General features: G+C 41.6%; 1 protein-coding gene across 2 annotated transcripts in view; it reads right to left on the bottom strand.

The window, feature by feature from the left end:
• The window catches only part of LOC307165007 (mitogen-activated protein kinase kinase kinase kinase 4-like), a 115,309-nt gene that overhangs the window by 81,750 nt on the left and 13,208 nt on the right, over positions 1 to 20,351 (bottom strand). For both annotated transcript variants that reach the window (XM_079882252.1, XM_079882253.1), the window contains exon 3: positions 678 to 734. In XM_079882252.1, coding sequence (XP_079738378.1) covers positions 678 to 734 — 57 coding nt within the window. The remainder of the gene's footprint in view (positions 1 to 677; positions 735 to 20,351) is intronic.

The following is a 20,351-nucleotide window of genomic DNA, read 5'->3' as shown; positions in this document are numbered from 1 at the left end:
CAAAAGATGCTTTCCAACAGGTGTTTTACCATTCGTTGTAAAACTGTGGATCTATTTTTCCAAACGTCTCACACCCGTAGATTCTTCCGTTGAGAGCTTGAATAATAGACACTCCAGCCCAGTTGGTGGCGATAATGCACCTTTGCCAATTGAAAGCAAACCACTGGCATTTCATTGAATACACAGAAGAAGCAGAAGAAGAAGCGGCGGAGTAATACCGTACCTCACACTGCACATTCAATGCAAAGCAATGGAGTTGGACAAAAACTACGATAAAACCTGTTGGAAAGCATCTTTTGCAGCGATTTTTGTGTGAGCATATCAGTGAACACCCCTGACCACTCGGTGAGTTTCACGTCTTTGTAATCGAAAGTTTAATGCGTTTTAGGAAGGAGTGTTCCAGTGCCCATAGGCTGCCATTCTGTAGGTGGGGGGGAAAGCGAAATAAACCTAAAATTCTCAGGACAGCAGCATGTGTCCAAATTTTAATCTTAACCGTTCTATTTCATCAGAAACGATCTGTAAACAGGGCTTTAAGTGTAAAATACCGAACTTGTCCTTTAATGCATTAATTCAATCGTAATATTGCTAAGCAGAAAAGTAAATAAACTTCAACTTTGCATATCAAACCAGGCTGATTCCTTTCTTGTGATCTAATAGATTGTGTTCAGACTTACTTCAGTCACGTCCATGACTTTGATGGCTGCCAGCTGTCCGGTTTTGACATGTCGACCCTGAAGGGAAACACAGAGGAAATTAGTAAGATGCAGCAACGATTGTCAGAAGGAACACAAAACAATGAGGTGTGTATGTTCATGCACTTCAATAGCGCTGTAAGCAACGAAATTTCAGCCACTTGAAGTAAAAACAGGCTAAAATTGGTGGACAAAAATCTGCACCGGAAGCGTTACTTCACAATCCAATAACATGAACATTAACCCTTGTGCATTGTTAGAATTTACATCCTTTCGTTATGTTTGTGGCTGAAAACAGCCACTACTTTAAACTGCTGTAAAAATGTATCAGATAAATATTTTTTTCAATTTTTTTTGCATTAATCTATTAATCAACCTCAGTCCTGCTCAAAAATATTAAATGTTTAAAAAAAATTCAGGATTTTAACTCTTTAATTGCCAAATTCGTAAATGATGTCACTGATTTGGGGGGAAAAAAAAACACAAAATTACTCATTTTCAATATAAAATGTGATTGTGGACTGGATTTTTTTTTACCTTTTATCACAGTCTTGGACATGTCAAAGATTAGAAACAACATTGGTTTTGATGCATTGTTAGTTTTTGTGCAGCATCAGATTTTAACTTTTTCTCCCTCATTTACTGTTTGTGGCTGTTTTTGCCCCATTGACTTCCATTATAACCACATTTTTTGATTGCAAAGCCATGACACCATATAATCATGCATTTTTGATTGTTGGTGGTTTTCCCTGTTGGGAAGAGGTAAAATTTGTAATTTTTACTGTTGATAACCGGGTGGCACCATTAACCCTTTAGATAGGCCTGTGCCAAAAAAAGCTTAGTTTCTGGCTTTTACATGGAGTTATATGGAGTATAACAGCATAATAAAGTGTGTGATTGTGTGTGTGTGTGTGTGTGTGTGTGTGTGTGTGTGTGTGTGTGTGTGTGTGTGTGTGTGTGTGTGTGTGTGTGTGTGTGTGTGTGTGTGTGTGTGTGTGTGAACTCACCTTGATGCGTCTGAGAAAATCAAAATATGCACCTCAGCTCTCAGAACTGCATGGAGTAAACAAAAACAAAGTAAGTGTATTTATGCACCTGCTGCCTTTTGATGGTGAGAAATGCAGACTAAACAAAAACAAAGCAAGTGGATTTAAACGCGTGCATGCAAGCCTGCTGGTCATTTGATGGTGAGAAGAGCAGCAAGCAACATGAGAAAGGGCTTGACTTGTAGTGAAGTTTTAGAGATGATTATGCAGCCTGACCCCTCCAGCGAGCTGCAGGATGTATCGTCTTCTCCCTCTGACACCACAGACTCAGGAGAGTCAGATCCTGATTTGGATGTGGCACCCTCATCATCCACTCTAGCTTCCACTGAAGGCGAGGAGGATTCGGAGGATCCTGGATCTGGGTAGATTGGGAGAAACGGCGAAGTGTTGTTTTCCACTAACGCGGAGACAACTCTCTTTCTTCAGCCTGCCAGTGGCGTGACTCCAGGGCCGACGCGCTATGCCATCACAAGGCATAGTCATACATGTTTGTATGACTGTACAAACATGTATGTGTTGACGCAAGTCATGCTGACAATGAGGTCAATCATCTCCTCCGTAAAAAACAGATTGAACACGGAATCCATGTTCTGGACCCTTGCGAAGGCATAGCGCGTCGGCCCTGGAGTCACGCCTCTGGCAGGCTGAAGAAAGGGAGTTGTCTCCGCGTTGGTGGAAAACCACACTTCGCCGTTTCTCCCAATCCACCCAGATCCAGGATCCTCCGAATCCTCCTCGCCTTCAGTGGAAGCTAGAGAGGATGATGAGGGTGCCACATCCAAATCAGGATCTGACTCTCCTGAGTCTGTGGTGTCAGAGGGGGAAGACGATACATCCTGCAGCTCGCTGGAGGGGTCAGGCTGCATAATCATCTCTAAAACTTCACTACAAGTCAAGCCCTTTCTCATGTTGCTTGCTGCTCTTCTCACCATCAAATGACCAGCAGGCTTGCATGCACGCGTTTAAATCCACTTGCTTTGTTTTTGTTTAGTCTGCATTTCTCACCATCAAAAGGCAGCAGGTGCATAAATACACTTACTTTGTTTTTGTTTACTCCATGCAGTTCTGAGAGCTGAGGTGCATATTTTGATTTTCTCAGACGCATCAAGGTGAGTTCACACACACACACACACACACACACACACACACACACACACACACACACACATTATTATGCTGTTATACTCCATATAACTCCATGTAAAAGCCAGAAACTAAGCTTTTTTTTGGCACAGGCCTATCTAAAGGGTTAATGGTGCCACCCGGTTATCAACAGTAAAAATGACAAATTTTACCTCTTCCCAACAGGGAAAACCACCAACAATCAAAAATGCATGATTATATGGTGTCATGGCTTTGCAATCAAAAAATGTGGTTATAATGGAAGTCAATGGGGCAAAAACAGCCACGAACAGTAAATGAGGGAGAAAAAGTTAAAATCTGATGCTGCACAAAAACTAACAATGCATCAAAACCAATGTTGTTTCTAATCTTTGACATGTCCAAGACTGTGATAAAAGGTAAAAAAAAATCCAGTCCACAATCACATTTTATATTGAAAATGAGTCATTTTGTGTGTGTTTTTTTCCCAAATCAGTGACATCATTTACAAATTTGGCAATTAAAGAGTTAAAATCCTGATTTTTTTTTAAACATTTAGTATTTTTGAGCAGGACTGAGGTTGATTAATAGATTTATGCAAAAAAATTTGAAAAAAATATTTATCTGATAAATTTTTACAGCAGTTTAAAGTAGTGGCTGTTTTCAGCCACAAACATAACGAAAGGGTAGTAAATTTGCCCACAGTGTACTGTTGAGTTTTTGAAAAATTTCAAAGCATTTTCCCAAAATATGTGTCAAAATAAGATTTGTCACCAAAAATCATTCCATTTGCTGAAACACAGAAAAAGTTATGGCCAAATTTAGACTCAAAAATACCCCATAGTGGATGAAAACATCCCCAACAGCACATAAGGGTTAACATGGATGAAAAGCAGGGCTGATGTGAAATGATTCTCCACTGAATTCACTGTAAATGGAGGACTAATGATTGTGATGGACTGTGTCCCACTTCCTCCTAAACGAACACTAGCTGTCTTCCCTAAGCACTTCCCCTCGGAGGAAACACCGTTTCACACCGTCAAGTGTTCAAGAGAAGTTTAGATGGACAGACCCTTGGCTTCAGGCAACTTCATACCCAGAATGCCTGGTAGGAGCTGAAGTCTATCAGAGTCACTAACTCCTCTCTGGTTGGAGCTGAAGTCTATCAGAGTCACTAACTCCTCTCTGGTAGGAGCTGAAGTCTATCAGAGTCACTAACTCCTCTCTGGTAGGAGCTGAAGTCTATCAGAGTCACTAACTCCTCTCTGGTTGGAGCTGAAGTCTATCAGAGTCACTAACTCCTCTCTGGTAGGAGCTGAAGTCTATTAGAGTCACTAACTCCTCTCTGGTTGGAGCTGAAGTCTATTAGAATCACTAACTCCTCTCTGGTTGGAGCTGAAGTCTATCAGAGTCACTAACTCCTCTCTGGTAGGAGCTGAAGTCTATCAGAGTCACTAACTCCTCTCTGGTAGGAGCTGAAGTCTATCAGAGTCACTAACTCCTCTCTGGTTGGAGCTGAAGTCTATTAGAGTCACTAACTCCTCTCTGGTAGGAGCTGAAGTCTATCAGAGTCACTAACTCCTCTCTGGTTGGAGCTGAAGTCTATTAGAGTCACTAACTCCTCTCTGGTTGGAGCTGAAGTCTATCAGAGTCACTAACTCCTCTCTGGTAGGAGCTGAAGTCTATCAGAGTCACTAACTCCTCTCTGGTTGGAGCTGAAGTCTATCAGAGTCACTAACTCCTCTCTGGTTGGAGCTGAAGTCTATCAGAGTCACTAACTCCTCTCTGGTTGGAGCTGAAGTCTATCAGAGTCACTAACTCCTCTCTGGTTGGAGCTGAAGTCTATCAGAGTCACTAACTCCTCTCTGGTAGGAGCTGAAGTCTATTAGAGTCACTAACTCCTCTCTGGTAGGAGCTGAAGTCTATCAGAGTCACTAACTCCTCTCTGGTTGGAGCTGAAGTCTATCAGAGTCACTAACTCCTCTCTGGTTGGAGCTGAAGTCTATCAGAGTCACTAACTCCTCTCTGGTAGGAGCTGAAGTCTATCAGAGTCACTAACTCCTCTCTGGTTGGAGCTGAAGTCTATCAGAGTCACTAACTCCTCTCTGGTAGGAGCTGAAGTCTATCAGAGTCACTAACTCCTCTCTGGTAGGAGCTGAAGTCTATCAGAGTCGCTAACTCCTCTCTGGTTGGAGCTGAAGTCTATCAGAGTCACTAACTCCTCTCTGGTAGGAGCTGAAGTCTATCAGAGTCACTAACTCCTCTCTGGTAGGAGCTGAAGTCTATCAGAGTCGCTAACTCCTCTCTGGTTGGAGCTGAAGTCTATCAGAGTCACTAACTCCTCTCTGGTAGGAGCTGAAGTCTATTAGAGTCACTAACTCCTCTCTGGTAGGAGTTGAAGTCTATAATACCTAAAATAATGGCACCCCCCATTGTCCAAAGTATGTATGAAACGATATGGATTTATTAAACAACATAAATCTTTCATGGGTTTACTACTACATATTTCAGTAAGAGACATCATTTACACTATAGTCTTAATACCCGGGGTTCCTTTTTTAAACCCGGAGCGGCCCGGTACGAGCCGAAGGGGCACCAGAGTCAGAGTTCTGTAACTTCCTCACCACTTGCTTGATGAGATGACAAATAGGTGTCATTTTAAAGCTTAGAAACTTGGCTTTACAGTGAATACAGAAAATAACCAATTCTTAACAAGTGCTTTTAAATTTGCTGAAATATTGCATGTGTGCCATTTTCATAGTGGAAAAAAATACAGCTTTACTTGAAAATGTGATCTTAAAAAGCATCATGCATAACAGATCATCTTGTGTCATACATCGTTGAAATGGTCTCAACTAGCAGAATACAAAAAGCATATTTGTTTCAGTTTGTGACCCAACTAGACCAAGTATTTGTATGAAAGATCGCTGCCAATGCACATGACAACAGTACACAGATGAGGCTTTTGCGTTACATTTTGCTATATAACTTTGCTAAACATTAGTAAACCAAAGCAAATCACACATCTTTATTTAGAGCAGGTTGTCTCGATTCCAATGAGCCTAAACACAACATGAAACGTAGATCCTGAGAATATCCTCACGGAGTGACAAGACATGCTTTTTTAGCTATAGGACTTCAGCAATCGACGCGTGGCAATCATGACGCAGCGTCATCTGAAGTTCAACCAATGGAATCTGGATCTCAAGTGATGTGGGTACAGTGGCCAGGGACGATGTGTAGAGATTATCATCATTGCTGATTTGAATAACTTATTTGAGACCAATTATTCTCCTCTAATTCAAACAATTAAAAACGATTTGAAAAAGTGGACCGGTTTGCTGACTTCCCTTCTTGGGAGAGTCAACGTTATAAAAATTAATATTCTCCCTCCATTAAATGATCGGTTTCAGAATCTTCCATGTTATTTGATCCCAGCCTTTTTAAATAATTTAATTCTCACACATCTCATATCTGGAATAAGCAACAGAGATTATGGATTGACCTCGAATCTCTCGTTACCCCAGAAGACTAGAGTCCCTCTTGTTGAGCAACAATATAGACCACATCAATTCCCTCATTGATAATGCAACAATTTATAATACATTTACCGTTTTAATATTCCTCAAGTTATGTCTGCTCACTCTCCCCTGGCTTTGAATCCTGATTTTCTGCCTCGGATCAGGGGAATCTGTCTGTTGGAGGTCCAAGGGTTTGTCTGATTTCTCAGGCTTCATGATTTCTGAATTCTTCTGAACAAATTCTGAAGTCATTTGAACAAATTCAGAGTAGAGTTTAACATTTTCCCAATTGATCTATTGAAATACCAAACAGAGTCTCTTTTAACTCTGCTTAAACTTATGATTTCAGCTGAATATCTCAAAGGGATTATTTCAGTTGTGTGTGTTATTGCTGTATTCTGATTCTCTGAAGCCACTGTGGGAACGGGATCTGAAGGAATCATCTGCGATCTCAGACTAAGATTTGTAATGCAATTTTTCCAAAGTGTACGTCAATTTTTCTATAATTTTTTTTTCACAGGATTTCCTTTACAACTGTTTGCCTCCATTTTAAATAGACTCGAAAATTATGTTGGCATTATTGGAATTGCATTAGCATGGTTTAACTCGTACTTATCTGACCGTTATCAGTTTGTAGTCTTCATTTACTGAAATTAAGAGATGTCTCATTGATTACAAGTTCAGTATGGCGTACCACAAGGCTCAGTACTAGGACCGTTGCTGTTCACTCTGTACATGCTACCATTAGGAGATATCATTAGGAAACATGGAATTAGCTTCCACTGTTATGCCGATGATACTCAGCTCTATATTTCTTCACGCCCTGAAGAAACTTACCAATTCACAAAATTAACGGAATGCATAGCTGATATAAAAAACTGGATGACTCGTAATTTCCTACTTAATCCTGAAAAAACAGAGATTCTAATTATTGGACAAAAAACCTCCTCATGTAATAATCTAGAATACTGTCTAACACTTGATGGCTGCTCTGTTAAGTCTTCGTCGTCGGTTAGGAACCTGGGTGTGCTCTTTGATACCAATCTTTCATTTGAAAGTCACGTGTCTAGTATCTGTAAAACCGCTTTTTTCCATTTTAAAAATATATCTAAAATACGTCATATGCTCTCATTGACAAATGCGGCACAATTAGTTCATGCGTTCATGAGCTCAAGGCTAGATTATTGTAATGCTCTACTGGGTGGTTGCCCTGCACGCTTAATAAACAAACTACAGCTGGTTCAAAACGCAGCAGCTCGAGTTCTTACCAGAACCAGGAAGTATGACCATATTAGCCCGGTTCTGTCAACACTGCATTGGCTCCCTATTAAACATCGTATAAATTTTAAAATATTGCTGATTACTTACAAAGCACTAAATGGTTTAGCTCCGCAGTACTTGAGCGAGCTCTTAACGCATTATAGTCCTTCACGTCTATTGCGATCTCAAAATTCCGGCCAGTTGATAATACCTAGAATATCAAAATCGACTGCTGGCGGTAGATCCTTTTCCTATTTAGCACCAAAACTTTGTAACAGTCTTCCTAACATTGTCCGGGAAGCAGACACACTCTGTCAGTTCAAAGCTAGATTAAAGACACATCTCTTTGACCTAGCATTCACATAATACATTATAGACTTCTATAATTCAATGTTAGGCTGTATAGATTAGGTCAGCCGGAACCGGGAACACTTCCCATAAATCCTGATTTACTCGTTACATCATAAGAAGAATGGCGACTACGCTAATATTAGTCTCTCTGTTTATCCCGAGGTTTACCGCAGTCCGCCGGATCCAGGCCGTATCCAGATCTGACGAGGGACCTGCGCCTGGACACACTCACACACTCCAGATCTGATGAAGGACCTGCGCCTGGACACACTCACACACTCCAGATCTGATGAAGGACCTGCGCCTGGACACACTCACACACTCCAGATCAGATGAAGGACCTGCGCCTGGACGAGACGACAGCGCAGTCCTGAAGTGTCACTAGTCTCTCCCCTGTGAAGGCCTCCCTCCCCTCCCTTTACCACTCTACAGATAAAGCGTTGTCGGGATAATTTCGGTTTGCGTGACTACGTGGAAGCGATAAAAATCCTATATTATAAATTTTAAGGCCAGACAAGTAGTTTGTTGATGGTTGGTTTGTAGGGAAGGACTACACGCCTGCGCATATATTCAAACGCGCATCCCTATAGACTGAACTCATAATACGCATGTGCGCGCCATCAGCGTTCTCACAGGTTTTTGAGGTTTGCGCAGAAAGAACTGAAGAGTTTTCTGTTAAAACGGTGTCGTGTTAGTAGGGTTGGGCGATATATCGCATGAGATTGTTATGAGCATCTCGTCAGTAAAGCCGGTTCCTTGATTAGTAGTAAATCGCCATCACCTGCTTTCAGATGGAGCGGCATTTACAACACAGTGCCGTAGTTCACTGACAAGCTGAGCCATATCGCATTAATTATCGCAGGCGATACGTCCTCGATAATTAATGCGATATGGCTCAGCTTGTCAGTTAACTACGGCACTGTGTTGTAAATGCCGCTCCATCCGAAAGCAGGTGATGGCGATTTACTACTAATCAAGGAACCGGCTTTACTGACGAGATGCGCATAACAATCTCATACGATATATCGCCCAGCCCTACGTGTTAGCGGCCCCTAAGTTAATAACTAATGATCGTTGCGACTGAAGTGAATCAATCAAAAATAACTTTAGCTGGACAATAACTTTATTGTAGAGCTGATGTAAAGCCAAAACAATCTCTGTTATTTTAAAGGTGCAATGTGTGATATTTCTGAGGATCTATTGACAGAAATGCAATATAAGATCCATAACTATGTTTTCAGTGGTGTATAAAGACCTTACTTAATGAACCGTTATGTTAGTCATTTATATCTACATAACCGCGGCCACCCCCTTCTATGAAGGTCGACATATCGTGACGTCATGTTTCTACCGCAGCCGACAGCGAACAGACAGCGCTACAGAGCGCGTTTCGTCACTAACTTGGATGAGAAGCAGCAGAAAAAGACGCAGCAGAATACTCAGGTTGTCCCTGACTCTGCAAACGTGGAAAAAACATGCTGTCTGAACGACACCTCGGACATCGTAACGTTAGCTATTTCCCCTTACCTGCTGCTTTGATGCTCTTATCCATAGCTCTTATCTTACACTAACTAGCATGGAAACAGGCTATGGTAAAGCCAGTGAATAAAAGACTAACACAATGATGAACAAGTAAAAATAACAAATCGCAATAACATGTGGTTTTACTGAATAATTAAGTAAATATAATTTAATATTAAATATAATATAAAGAAACCTCATTGCTTGACTTGCTACTCTCTGCTGACTCAGACGACGACATCTTCCGATCCACCGTAGCCACCGTAGCTTCTCATTCGAGTTTTCAATTTGAGGGATATGCAGTGAGTAACTGACTGTTTGCAATTCGCAAATCTCACCACTAGATGCCGCTAAAAATCACACACTGCACCTTTAATTTCCTATTATCACTGTAAAGCTGCTTTGGAACAATTTACATTGCTAAAAGCGCTGTATAAATGAAGATGACTTGACTTGACCATTGAATGTTCTCTAGTTGCTCTATTCTCCGTTTTAAATGTAAGAGACACAAGGGCACATTCAGCTGTTCTGAAAAATACCTGGTAAACGGTTCAATTCATCCCCTTTTTATCTGCTGATCCATATACCTGAAAACTTTGATGCAGATACCTCTCTTTATTCATAATTCTTTTAAATCTGGGTAAAAAAACTATTCTACTGAGGTGGTCTGCACGGTTCCCATGTGGATACCTCAGTTATCGGCCTTTTTTCCTTTGGAGAAACTAACTTGTGATCTATGATCTCAATCTGTGAGATTAGACTGTGGAAACAGTGTGTAGACTGTGTTGATTGTTGTTTCAGCGATTTGGGTTTGTTTGTTTGTTTGTTTGTTTGTTTATTGATGTTATTGTATATGTCTGGATATCTGAAAATCAACACACACACACACACAAAAACACTTTAAAAGAATTTGCAGTTTGATATGATTGTGCTGACTAGTTAATTAAACAGCCCATCGTCAATGTTCTAACTGGTCTTTTCTGCACATTATCTGTAAATCTTAATGCCTATTTGGCTTTGTAAGTTTTGGCTGTAATTACTTTGTTCCCTTTATTACCTTTAATGAGCAGTATCGGGTTAAATAAAACTTGAACTGAACTGAGTTTAATGACAGCTGCTTTTACAGGCGAAATTGTTTTCATAATAGATCAATGTTTACAACATTAAGGGCCCTATTTTAACAATCTGAAACGCAAGTATCAAGCGCAAAACGCAAGTAACTTTGTGGGCGGGTCTCTAAAATGGGTTGGTCTGAAGTAGCTTCATTACTCATAGGTGTGGTTTGGGCGTAACGTGAAATAAACCAATCAGAGCGACATCTCACATTCCCTTTAAGAGCAGGCGCGCTTGTTCTATAGCGGATTCCTATTATAACGGCGTCTATCTATCTATCAATCAATCAATCAATCAATCAATCAATCAATCAATCAATCTATCTATCTATCTATCTATCTATCTATCTATCTATCTATCTATCAATCAATCAATCAATCAATCAATCAATCAATCAATCAAATCTATCTATCTATCTATCTATCTATCTATCTATCTATCTATCTATCTATCGTAATAATGTAGGCTATGATTTGCAAAAATTAAAACTGCTGCTTCTGTGTGTAGATGAGAGAAGCAAAGTGTATGCGCGTTGTGCACACGCTACATTGATTATGGCCAAGTATGCGCCCTTAAAATAGCATATGAATAACATGCGCAACGCGCCACTGACTTTAAACTAGTTTTTTTCGGTCAGTGGCGGAATTGTTTTCTAAACCTGCAAAATAGCATGAGGGAACGTTTGCGCCGGAACACGCCTCCTCTTTGCGCTGAACCGCCCCCGGGAGCACAAGTGTATTTCTTAGTTTACCGACGTGCGTCTGTGGAGGGAAAAGTCCACTGTGCGTGGGTGCAAAATAGGAATGATACATGCGTTGCTGTACAAAGTAAATTGCGCTGGGTGCAAGATAGGGCCCTAACAGTTATTTTCCTGTTTATTACTGTGAAGCTGCTTTAAAACCATCTGTATTGTATGAAGTGCTATTGAAATAAAGCGGCCTTGTCTTAATGACAATAGATTCATCTTTGAAAACTAATCCTGTTAAACAAAAGCATTGAGTCTCCTAAAAAACTGAAGGCAGATTTCATACTTCCTCATAAGACTCATGTTTGCTCTTCTGACCCTGTGTGTGTCGTTTTGTGATGTGTTATTCAACCATCGCCAATCAGACCAGGAACTCTTCATACTTCTCTAATACTGCTAATGTTTATGCACTGAATCATATTTCCTGTTTTTCTAGTCAAATCTACATTCTCATATAGTTAAGGAGGGGTATAGGCAATATCGGAGAGGCTAGCAAAAGCAAGCTAGCTTTGAAAGCATGAGATCCCACCGGACCGAGACTTCCACACAAGATATATGTGATTATTTTTTTATATATTTAGACCACTTCTATTATTGCTATTAGAATGTGAAGAGAGTTTCAGTTGTCTACACTACCTTTTTAAAGGGGTCAGAAAGTGGATTTTGTAAATATTTTATAATGTGTCCTGAGACTTATGAAAGGTGGAAAGGCTCTGTGCCCGGTTGCATAAAGCACCTTTAAGTGTAATTTTCCCTTAAGTTCGCCCTTATGTTTCCCTTAAACCTAAGGGTGTTGCAGGAAAAAACCCTTAAGTGTTACTTAAGGGTTTCTTTAAGTGAAACGTCATAAACATTTAGAATTTCCCTTAAATGCTGCTTTTTCACTTAAGTAATCCCTTAAAAAGCCTTAAGTGTTGCATAAAACCCCTTAACGGTCATTTCCCTAAGTATAACTTAAGGTTTGGAAATCGTAACCTTAAGAGTAACGCGGACAAAAATAAGACGACATGGCTGAATTTATGGAACCAGCTGAAGATCATTATGTGCCAAGAAGAATTTTTAGGGATAGGGAGAACCCTATGGACCATCTTAGCGATGAAAAATTGTTGCAAGAATACCGATTTGATCGACGCGCAATATTTGTGCAATACATCGCTAACAAACCAGAGAGCGACCTTGACCATGTCACACATCGCAACACTCTTTACCTGCGGTGTTACAACTGCTTATAGCACTGCGTTTTTTTGCAACTGGGAGTTTTCAGTAGTGGGATATGTTTTACACGTGCATAAATCGGCTACCATTCAATAAATGTAGGCTACAATTAGTGTGTGTCGGATTTTCAGGTGATATTCTCAATTCATTCAGTTAACGGACGCTCTGAGGTAAAGTGTTCAGACTGCAGACTTATAGCAACAACGATTATATTTAATTGTACAGTACAGTCATAATAACGTACAGACATTATCTTAATTCCATAATGTCCTTAAACATAACAATATGCTGGCCATAAACTGAGAAAGTGCGCGTCCGGTGTGTGATACAGTTGTCCTAGACGCGACGCGGCGTGTTAGTGTTTTGCGTATCTATGGCAACAACAGACTTTTATAACGTGAATCCTGGATCGCTGTCGTGAAACACTTAAATGTTTCCCTTACCTAAGAGAACCGTTTAAGTGATTATATGCAACACCCTTAAGTTATTCTCTTAGGTAAGGGGAAATCGCCCCTTAAGTATCATACTTAAGGGAAAAACTTAAGGTGCTTTATGCAACCGGGCACTGACCCTACTGTAGGTTATACGGGTCGCTTTCAGTCTTTTCTGAGAGTTTCTCCACACGTTTATCAAGCAGGTCTTTCATTAAAACATCTGCCAGCCGTGAGAACACAAGCTTCCATCTACCACAACTGATGTGCATTTATCAATGTTTGTGTGTCAATAAAGCCTAAATTAACTCTGCTCATCAGATCAAGTGATCGTGTCTCTTCAGAAGACTTGATTAAACCGATTACTTTGTCCTTATGAACTTTGAAACTTGACAATTTCAGTTACATGTACTTTCAAATGGAGGAACAAAAATGATGAAACAATATTAAAAATGTCTTCAATTTTGCTCAAAGATGAACGATGTCTTATGGGTTTGGAACGACATGCTGGCGAATTGAACTGTCCTTTTAAAGCCCTTAAACACTCACTTGAACAGAGAGTAAGAAGACACTTTCAACCCGTCCTCACCTGTGAAAAACTGCATGATTATAGACACCAAACCGTCATGCTTTCCTTCAGAAACATTTACCCTCAATATACAGACATGAAGGGCATGAGGACTGTCTTCCCAGCACAAGACTTTGACTGGGATTACCGATGCCTGGACGGAGAACGGGCTGGTTTAAACATGGAGAGGCTTCAGCACACTGACCTTTGAGCGCAAGGGTCGTAGACAACATTCAATGATTCAGAATCAGATCTAATGATAAATGCATCTGAATCTAAACCGTGGCTTTGATGATCAGGGTTGATTGTGATATTCTTGTGTTGGCTAGTAGAAGTCCTGAATGGCCAATAACTCAAAATGGCCGCTGATTGAAAAGCTTCATTTCAAACCCTGATGCCGTTTCTTGTGAACATGCGATTCCCTCAGCCCTCGAGGTCAGTGAGATGCTTCTCTATCTTTCAGTGCTCTTTAAATCTGCATGGACACACGAGACACATCCCTCGGCAGAAACCAACAGCTACGTTCTCTTAGAGAAACTTCTGCATGATGGTTCAAACCCCTGGAATAAGTGTTTTCCTCGAATATTAGCACTGAATAACAGAGCTAGCGTGAAGAGATTGAGACCTGAGAGTGACCAGGAGAATCAGAGAAGAGGGTTTTCTCACACACTCATCAGAGCTTCAGAGCTGAACATGTCAGAGTTGTGTTTGAGAGCATATGTATGTGTGTGTGTGTGTGAACATGAGCATGAGTCTGCCTGGTTACACACTCCCTCAGCCAATCAGAGACGTGCGCTGAGGTCACATGCTCAGAGTTCTCTGGGGCTTGGCAATCATATGATAATAAATGAACAAATCTGTATTTATGCGATGGAAACACACATGTACACGCACAGATCACATCATATTCCTTTATGATCAAAAAGATTTGTGAAGTGATATTAAATTAAGGAATTTCTTAACTCCAGCCACTTTAAACAAGCTATTCTCCAAAAGAGCATCAAATAACCATGTACAGTGTGGTGAGAGAGAGCAGGTCCACAACAAACACACAACATGATGAACCTCAGACACTGGGCAAACGTGTGTGTGTGGTTATTTCACAGGTTTCAGTGTGTCAGCGACACCAGAAGCTCTGATGCGTGTCTGAGGCGGCTCCGGTCATGTGACACGCAAAGCTGGCATCTCATTGGCCCACACAAAGAAAAACAATCGTCACGCACTGAAGAAAAGAAAACACAAGGGTTTTGTGAGAGGGCAGATGTTCATTCCTGATATCAAAGGCCACACAAGAATCCATTGTTTCTGCTGGCTGAACATTCACACTGATAGCATGTCATATATATACTGACGTGAACAAATGATGAAGCAAACCTTCACAACTTAGTTTATCTAAGAAAACATACAGACACCATTAGTGCTGGAATGCTGAACTGCATTTAAAGAGATCGTTCACCCAAAAATCATCATTCTGTCACTTATTACCTCTTGTCACTCCAAACCTCAACGACTTTCCTTCTGTAGAACACACACACACACACACACACACACAAATAGCCTTTATTTCGAGAAATGTCTTTTTTGCACATCCAATGGAATTCACTGTTGGGTTACTAACATTCTTTAAAATATCTTCTGTGTTCCACAGGAAGAAATACACCGGTTTGGAACAACAATTTTCATATCTGGGTGAAATTTCCCTTTAAGATGTAAGAGAGCTAGAGCTAGGGCTAGGGCTAGGGCTAGAGGGAGAGAGAGGGGGAGAGAGAGAGAGAGAGAGAGAGAGAGAGAGAGAGACTGAGACTGAACTTTATATTACAAATATTTCATCAAAATTACACTCCAATACAGAACCCTAAATTAACACAAATAAACAATTAAACCATTAAAAAGAAAAAAATATATCTACTTCAAAAATTTAAAGGGCCCCTATTATGGATTTTTGAAAATGACCTTTCATGTAGTGTGTAACAGCTCTGAGTGAATGAAAACATCCTGCAAAGTTTTAAATCTGAAAGTGCACCGTATATAAAGTTATTATCTTTCAAAAGTAAGAGTCGACTCTTAGTCAATGAAATTAATTGTTTTTCAAACGAGTCATAAGCCGTTTCGTTGTGATGTCAAGACGAAACATTAGCATATTGCCCGTCCACTTGTATATGTGCAAAAATTAAACAGTTTTTTTTTTACCTTTGATGCATGTAAACCTGTTGTAGGAGACTCTACAACAACATTAGGAAACTTTAAAATAGCATAATAGAGGCCCTTTAAAATAAGCATTTCAACATCTCCAACTTCACACAAAACTCTTTCCACAGCCCAAATAATTGAAAATTCTAATACATTATTAACATTTTAAAATATGAAAACTCAATTTTAATACGAGCAGCAACCAACCCTTTCAGTCCCATCTCTACATCAACTGATCCAGTACCTAATATTTTATTCTTCCTAGTTTTCCATATTGCTATCTTTGCTGATCCTAACAAATAGTTTAATAAAAACGTCATACCAAAACCGTCAAACCAACTTTTTATAATATCAAAAAGACCTCCTAATCTCTCACAATAAATGAACAAATGATCCACAGTGATCAACAGGCATTAGTCTCCACTGTAAATCTGCTGTACGTTTCTCTACAGGAGGCTTATCTCAGATGTCTCCAGCAATCCCTTATCACATTTGGTTTTGGTCAAGTCTCATGGCTTTGTCATGTTTCCTGTTGTCATGTGATCCCTTGTCTGATGTGTCATGTTGTCATTGTTCACAGGTGTCCCTGTCTAGTCATTAGTCCTTGTGTATTTAACACCTCATGTTTGCCTTGTGTCCTTGTCAAGTATTGTTTGTGTAACCTCTGTTGGTAAGCGTCATGTCCACGGTTATGTTTTGAGTTCATGCCATGTCATACCTTTGTTTTATGTTTGATCACATTTGGTAAATAAACTGCACTTGGGTTCTCAACAAGCTTGCCCTCAGTGGACTAATCATTACACCCCTGAAGTCTGGCGCAAATATTTCTGACCACCTCCAAGTTCTGACTTTTTTCAAACATGCCAATGGGACATTTTGACACACACAGAATATAAAGCTTTTTTTACTGATGTCCTGAAAACTCCCCAATTCAGGTGTTTAAAAAGTCAACATTGTGCCCCTTTCCACTTGGTGCTCCTCCTGTTCTCCAGGAGACACTGATATCGGTGGAGACTTGCAGTCTTTCCCCCTCTCCTGCTCTTGCTGAGGGTCTAGAGCTTCTCTGCAGACTCCAGGCAAAGCTGCTCCTCTTGGTGCTCCTCCTGTTCTGCAGGAGACACTGATATCGGTGGAGACTTGCAGTCTTTCCCCCTCTCCTGCTCTTGCTGAAGGTCTAGAGCTTCTCTGCAGACTCCAGGTAAAGCTGCTCCTCTTAGTGCTCCTCCTGTTCTGCAGGAGACACTGATATCAGTGGAGACTTGCAGTCTTTCCCCCTCTCCTGCTCTTGCTGAGGGTCTAGAGCTTCTCTGCAGACTCCAGGTAAAGCTGCTCCTCTTGGTGCTCCTCCTGTTCTGCAGGAGACACTGATATCGGTGGAGACTTGCAGTCTTTCCCCCTCTCCTGCTCTTGCTGAGGGTCTAGAGCTTCTCTGCAGACTCCAGGTAAAGCTGCTCCTCTTGGTGCTCCTCCTGTTCTGCAGGAGACACTGATATCAGTGGAGACTTGCAGTCTTTCCCCCTCTCCTGCTCTTGCTGAGGGTCTAGAGCTTCTCTGCAGACTCCAGGTAAAGCTGCTCCTCTTGGTGCTCCTCCTGTTCTGCAGGAGACACTGATATCAGTGGAGACTTGCAGTCTTTCCCCCTCTCCTGCTCTTGCTGAAGGTCTAGAGCTTCTCTGCAGACTCCAGGTAAAGCTGCTCCTCTTGGTGCTCCTCCTGTTCTGCAGGAGACACTGATATCAGTGGAGACTTGCAGTCTTTCCCCCTCTCCTGCTCTTGCTGAAGGTCTAGAGCTTCTCTGCAGACTCCAGGCAAAGCTGTTCCACTTGGTGCTCCTCCTGTTCTGCAGGAGACACTGATATCAGTGGAGACTTGCAGTCTTTCCCCCTCTCCTGCTCTTGCTGAAGGTCTAGAGCTTCTCTGCAGACTCCAGGCAAAGCTGCTCCTCTTGGTGCTCCTCCTGTTCTGCAGGAGACACTGATATCAGTGGAGACTTGCAGTCTTTCCCCCTCTCCTGCTCTTGCTGAAGGTCTAGAGCTTCTCTGCAGACTCCAGGCAAAGCTGCTCCTCTTGGTGCTCCTCCTGTTCTGCAGGAGACACTGATATCAGTGGAGACTTGCAGTCTTTCCCCCTCTCCTGCTCTTGCTGAAGGTCTAGAGCTTCTCTGCAGACTCCAGGCAAAGCTAATCCTCTTGGTGCTCCTCCTGTTCTGCAGGAGACACTGATATCGGTGGAGACTTGCAGTCTTTCCCCCTCTCCTGCTCTTGCTGAAGGTCTAGAGCTTCTCTGCAGACTCCAGGTAAAGCTGCTCCTCTTGGTGCTCCTCCTGTTCTGCAGGAGACACTGATATCGGTGGAGACTTGCAGTCTTTCCCCCTCTCCTGCTCTTGCTGAGGGTCTAGAGCTTCTCTGCAGACTCCAGGTAAAGCTGCTCCTCTTGGTGCTCCTCCTGTTCTGCAGGAGACACTGATATCGGTGGAGACTTGCAGTCTTTCCCCCTCTCCTGCTCTTGCTGAAGGTCTAGAGCTTCTCTGCAGACTCCAGGTAAAGCTGCTCCTCTTGGTGCTCCTCCTGTTCTGCAGGAGACACTGATATCGGTGGAGACTTGCAGTCTTTCCCCCTCTCCTGCTCTTGCTGAAGGTCTAGAGCTTCTCTGCAGACTCCAGGCAAAGCTACTCCTCTTGGTGCTCCTCCTGTTCTGCAGGAGACACTGATATCAGTGGAGACTTGCAGTCTTTCCCCCTCTCCTGCTCTTGCTGAGGGTCTAGAGCTTCTCTGCAGACTCCAGGTAAAGCTGCTCCTCTTGGTGCTCCTCCTGTTCTGCAGGAGACACTGATATCGGTGGAGACTTGCAGTCTTTCCCCCTCTCCTGCTCTTGCTGAGGGTCTAGAGCTTCTCTGCAGACTCCAGGCAAAGCTGCTCCTCTTGGTGCTCCTCCTGTTCTACAGGAGACACTGATATCGGTGGAGACTTGCAGTCTTTCCCCCTCTCCTGCTCTTGCTGAGGGTCTAGAGCTTCTCTGCAGACTCCAGGTAAAGCTAATCCTCTTGGTGCTCCTCCTGTTCTGCAGGAGACACTGATATCAGTGGAGACTTGCAGTCTTTCCCCCTCTCCTGCTCTTGCTGAAGGTCTAGAGCAGGGGTCGGCAAGTAACTTTGGCCGCGGGCCAATATTTTTTTTAGCCAGTAGATGGCAGGCCAGCTACACAGAGTAGGTCTATGGATACAAATTAAATACTCTTATATAGGCCTATGATCGCGGAATATGATGGGTCCGTCACCGTCCATGGATCATTCGTTCAATCGTTTTTTTCAAATTAAAACCAAAAAAAAAAAAAAAAAAAGATGAAAAACTACTTGTTTTTCCATTATTTATTTCCTGAACTAAAATGAAAAAACTAATAATGACAGGTTTTCTGATTTTCTGATTGTGCTCAGATCAAAAATAGAAAAAATGAATTACTGGATTAGACAAATTTTAATTTTGAATTTAACACCTAGGCATATATCAAGGAAATCATTTTAAACCGATCAAGTACTATTGTGGTAACAGATTACAGCCATTTTAGGTGTGAATAGCAATCATGCCTCATTCGCTTACAGTCCGACTTTTATTCCTTTTTATTATTATTATTTATTCGGGACACACACATACACACCTAAGGTTTAAGGAGGTCTGCGCGGGACTGTTTTTTTTTCCGTCCCGCTCCCACAAGGTTCTATTCAGCAACCGCTTAAAATACACTCTGTGTTCACCCGCTTTATTTCCCGACCTGACGGGTCCGCAAAATTTAGATCTCGTTTCCAGAATCTCACATTCAAATGTCTCTAACGGAAAGAAGGAGATTAAGTTGCCTATAATAATTATAAATGCTATACAAAAATTGTGTTAGTGTCAATATAAATATTAGGCTATTTTAACATTGTACTGTCAGCATAAATATTAGGCTATTTTAACATTGTAGCCTACTGTCAGCAGAGAAAAAAAAATGCCACAGAAATTTTTTTTGAAATATAAATAACATAAATTAAATAGGACAAAGTCTATCACTCAAATTTCTAAGCAACAAACGAAAATCATATTGCCCTACAAATGAAGTAGGCTATTTTCTGCCGAACTATTTCAAACATCCTTGCAAAAAAAGAATGTTGTTGACTGACAATGGTTTCCAAACAGCTCCTCAGAGGTGTACAGATGGTCAGAATTAAGTGCGGATACGCTGTCAAAAGATGTCGGGAGTGGGCTATTGTCAGTCAGACCGCTGGCTCCGTCCAAAGTAGGCTACACCAGAGTTCTGACCGCTACCGTCTTTTGACGCGCGAATGGACACAAAGTGGTCAAGCGTATAACTAGACGCGGCAGGCGCGAATTTGTCGTGCTATTCGCGTCCGCTGTGAACGCACAGTTCTACTTTAAAATGTAATCCCGCGCCTCATGGTTCCCTATATGGGCATTTCACACAGTATGCGGCGGGGAAATCGCCGCGCGGCTACGGCTTTTCTCAAGTAGTGGAAAGGTTTTGTGCAGCATTTAGGACTTCCAAAATAATCCGGCGGGCCAGAAAATATTACTGGCGGGCCAGTTTTGGCCCGCGGGCC

This window comes from Squalius cephalus (assembly GCF_949319135.1).
Source record: "Squalius cephalus genome assembly, chromosome: 9".
NCBI lineage: Eukaryota > Metazoa > Chordata > Actinopteri > Cypriniformes > Leuciscidae > Squalius > Squalius cephalus.
This window is presented reverse-complemented; position numbering and strand designations above follow the sequence as displayed.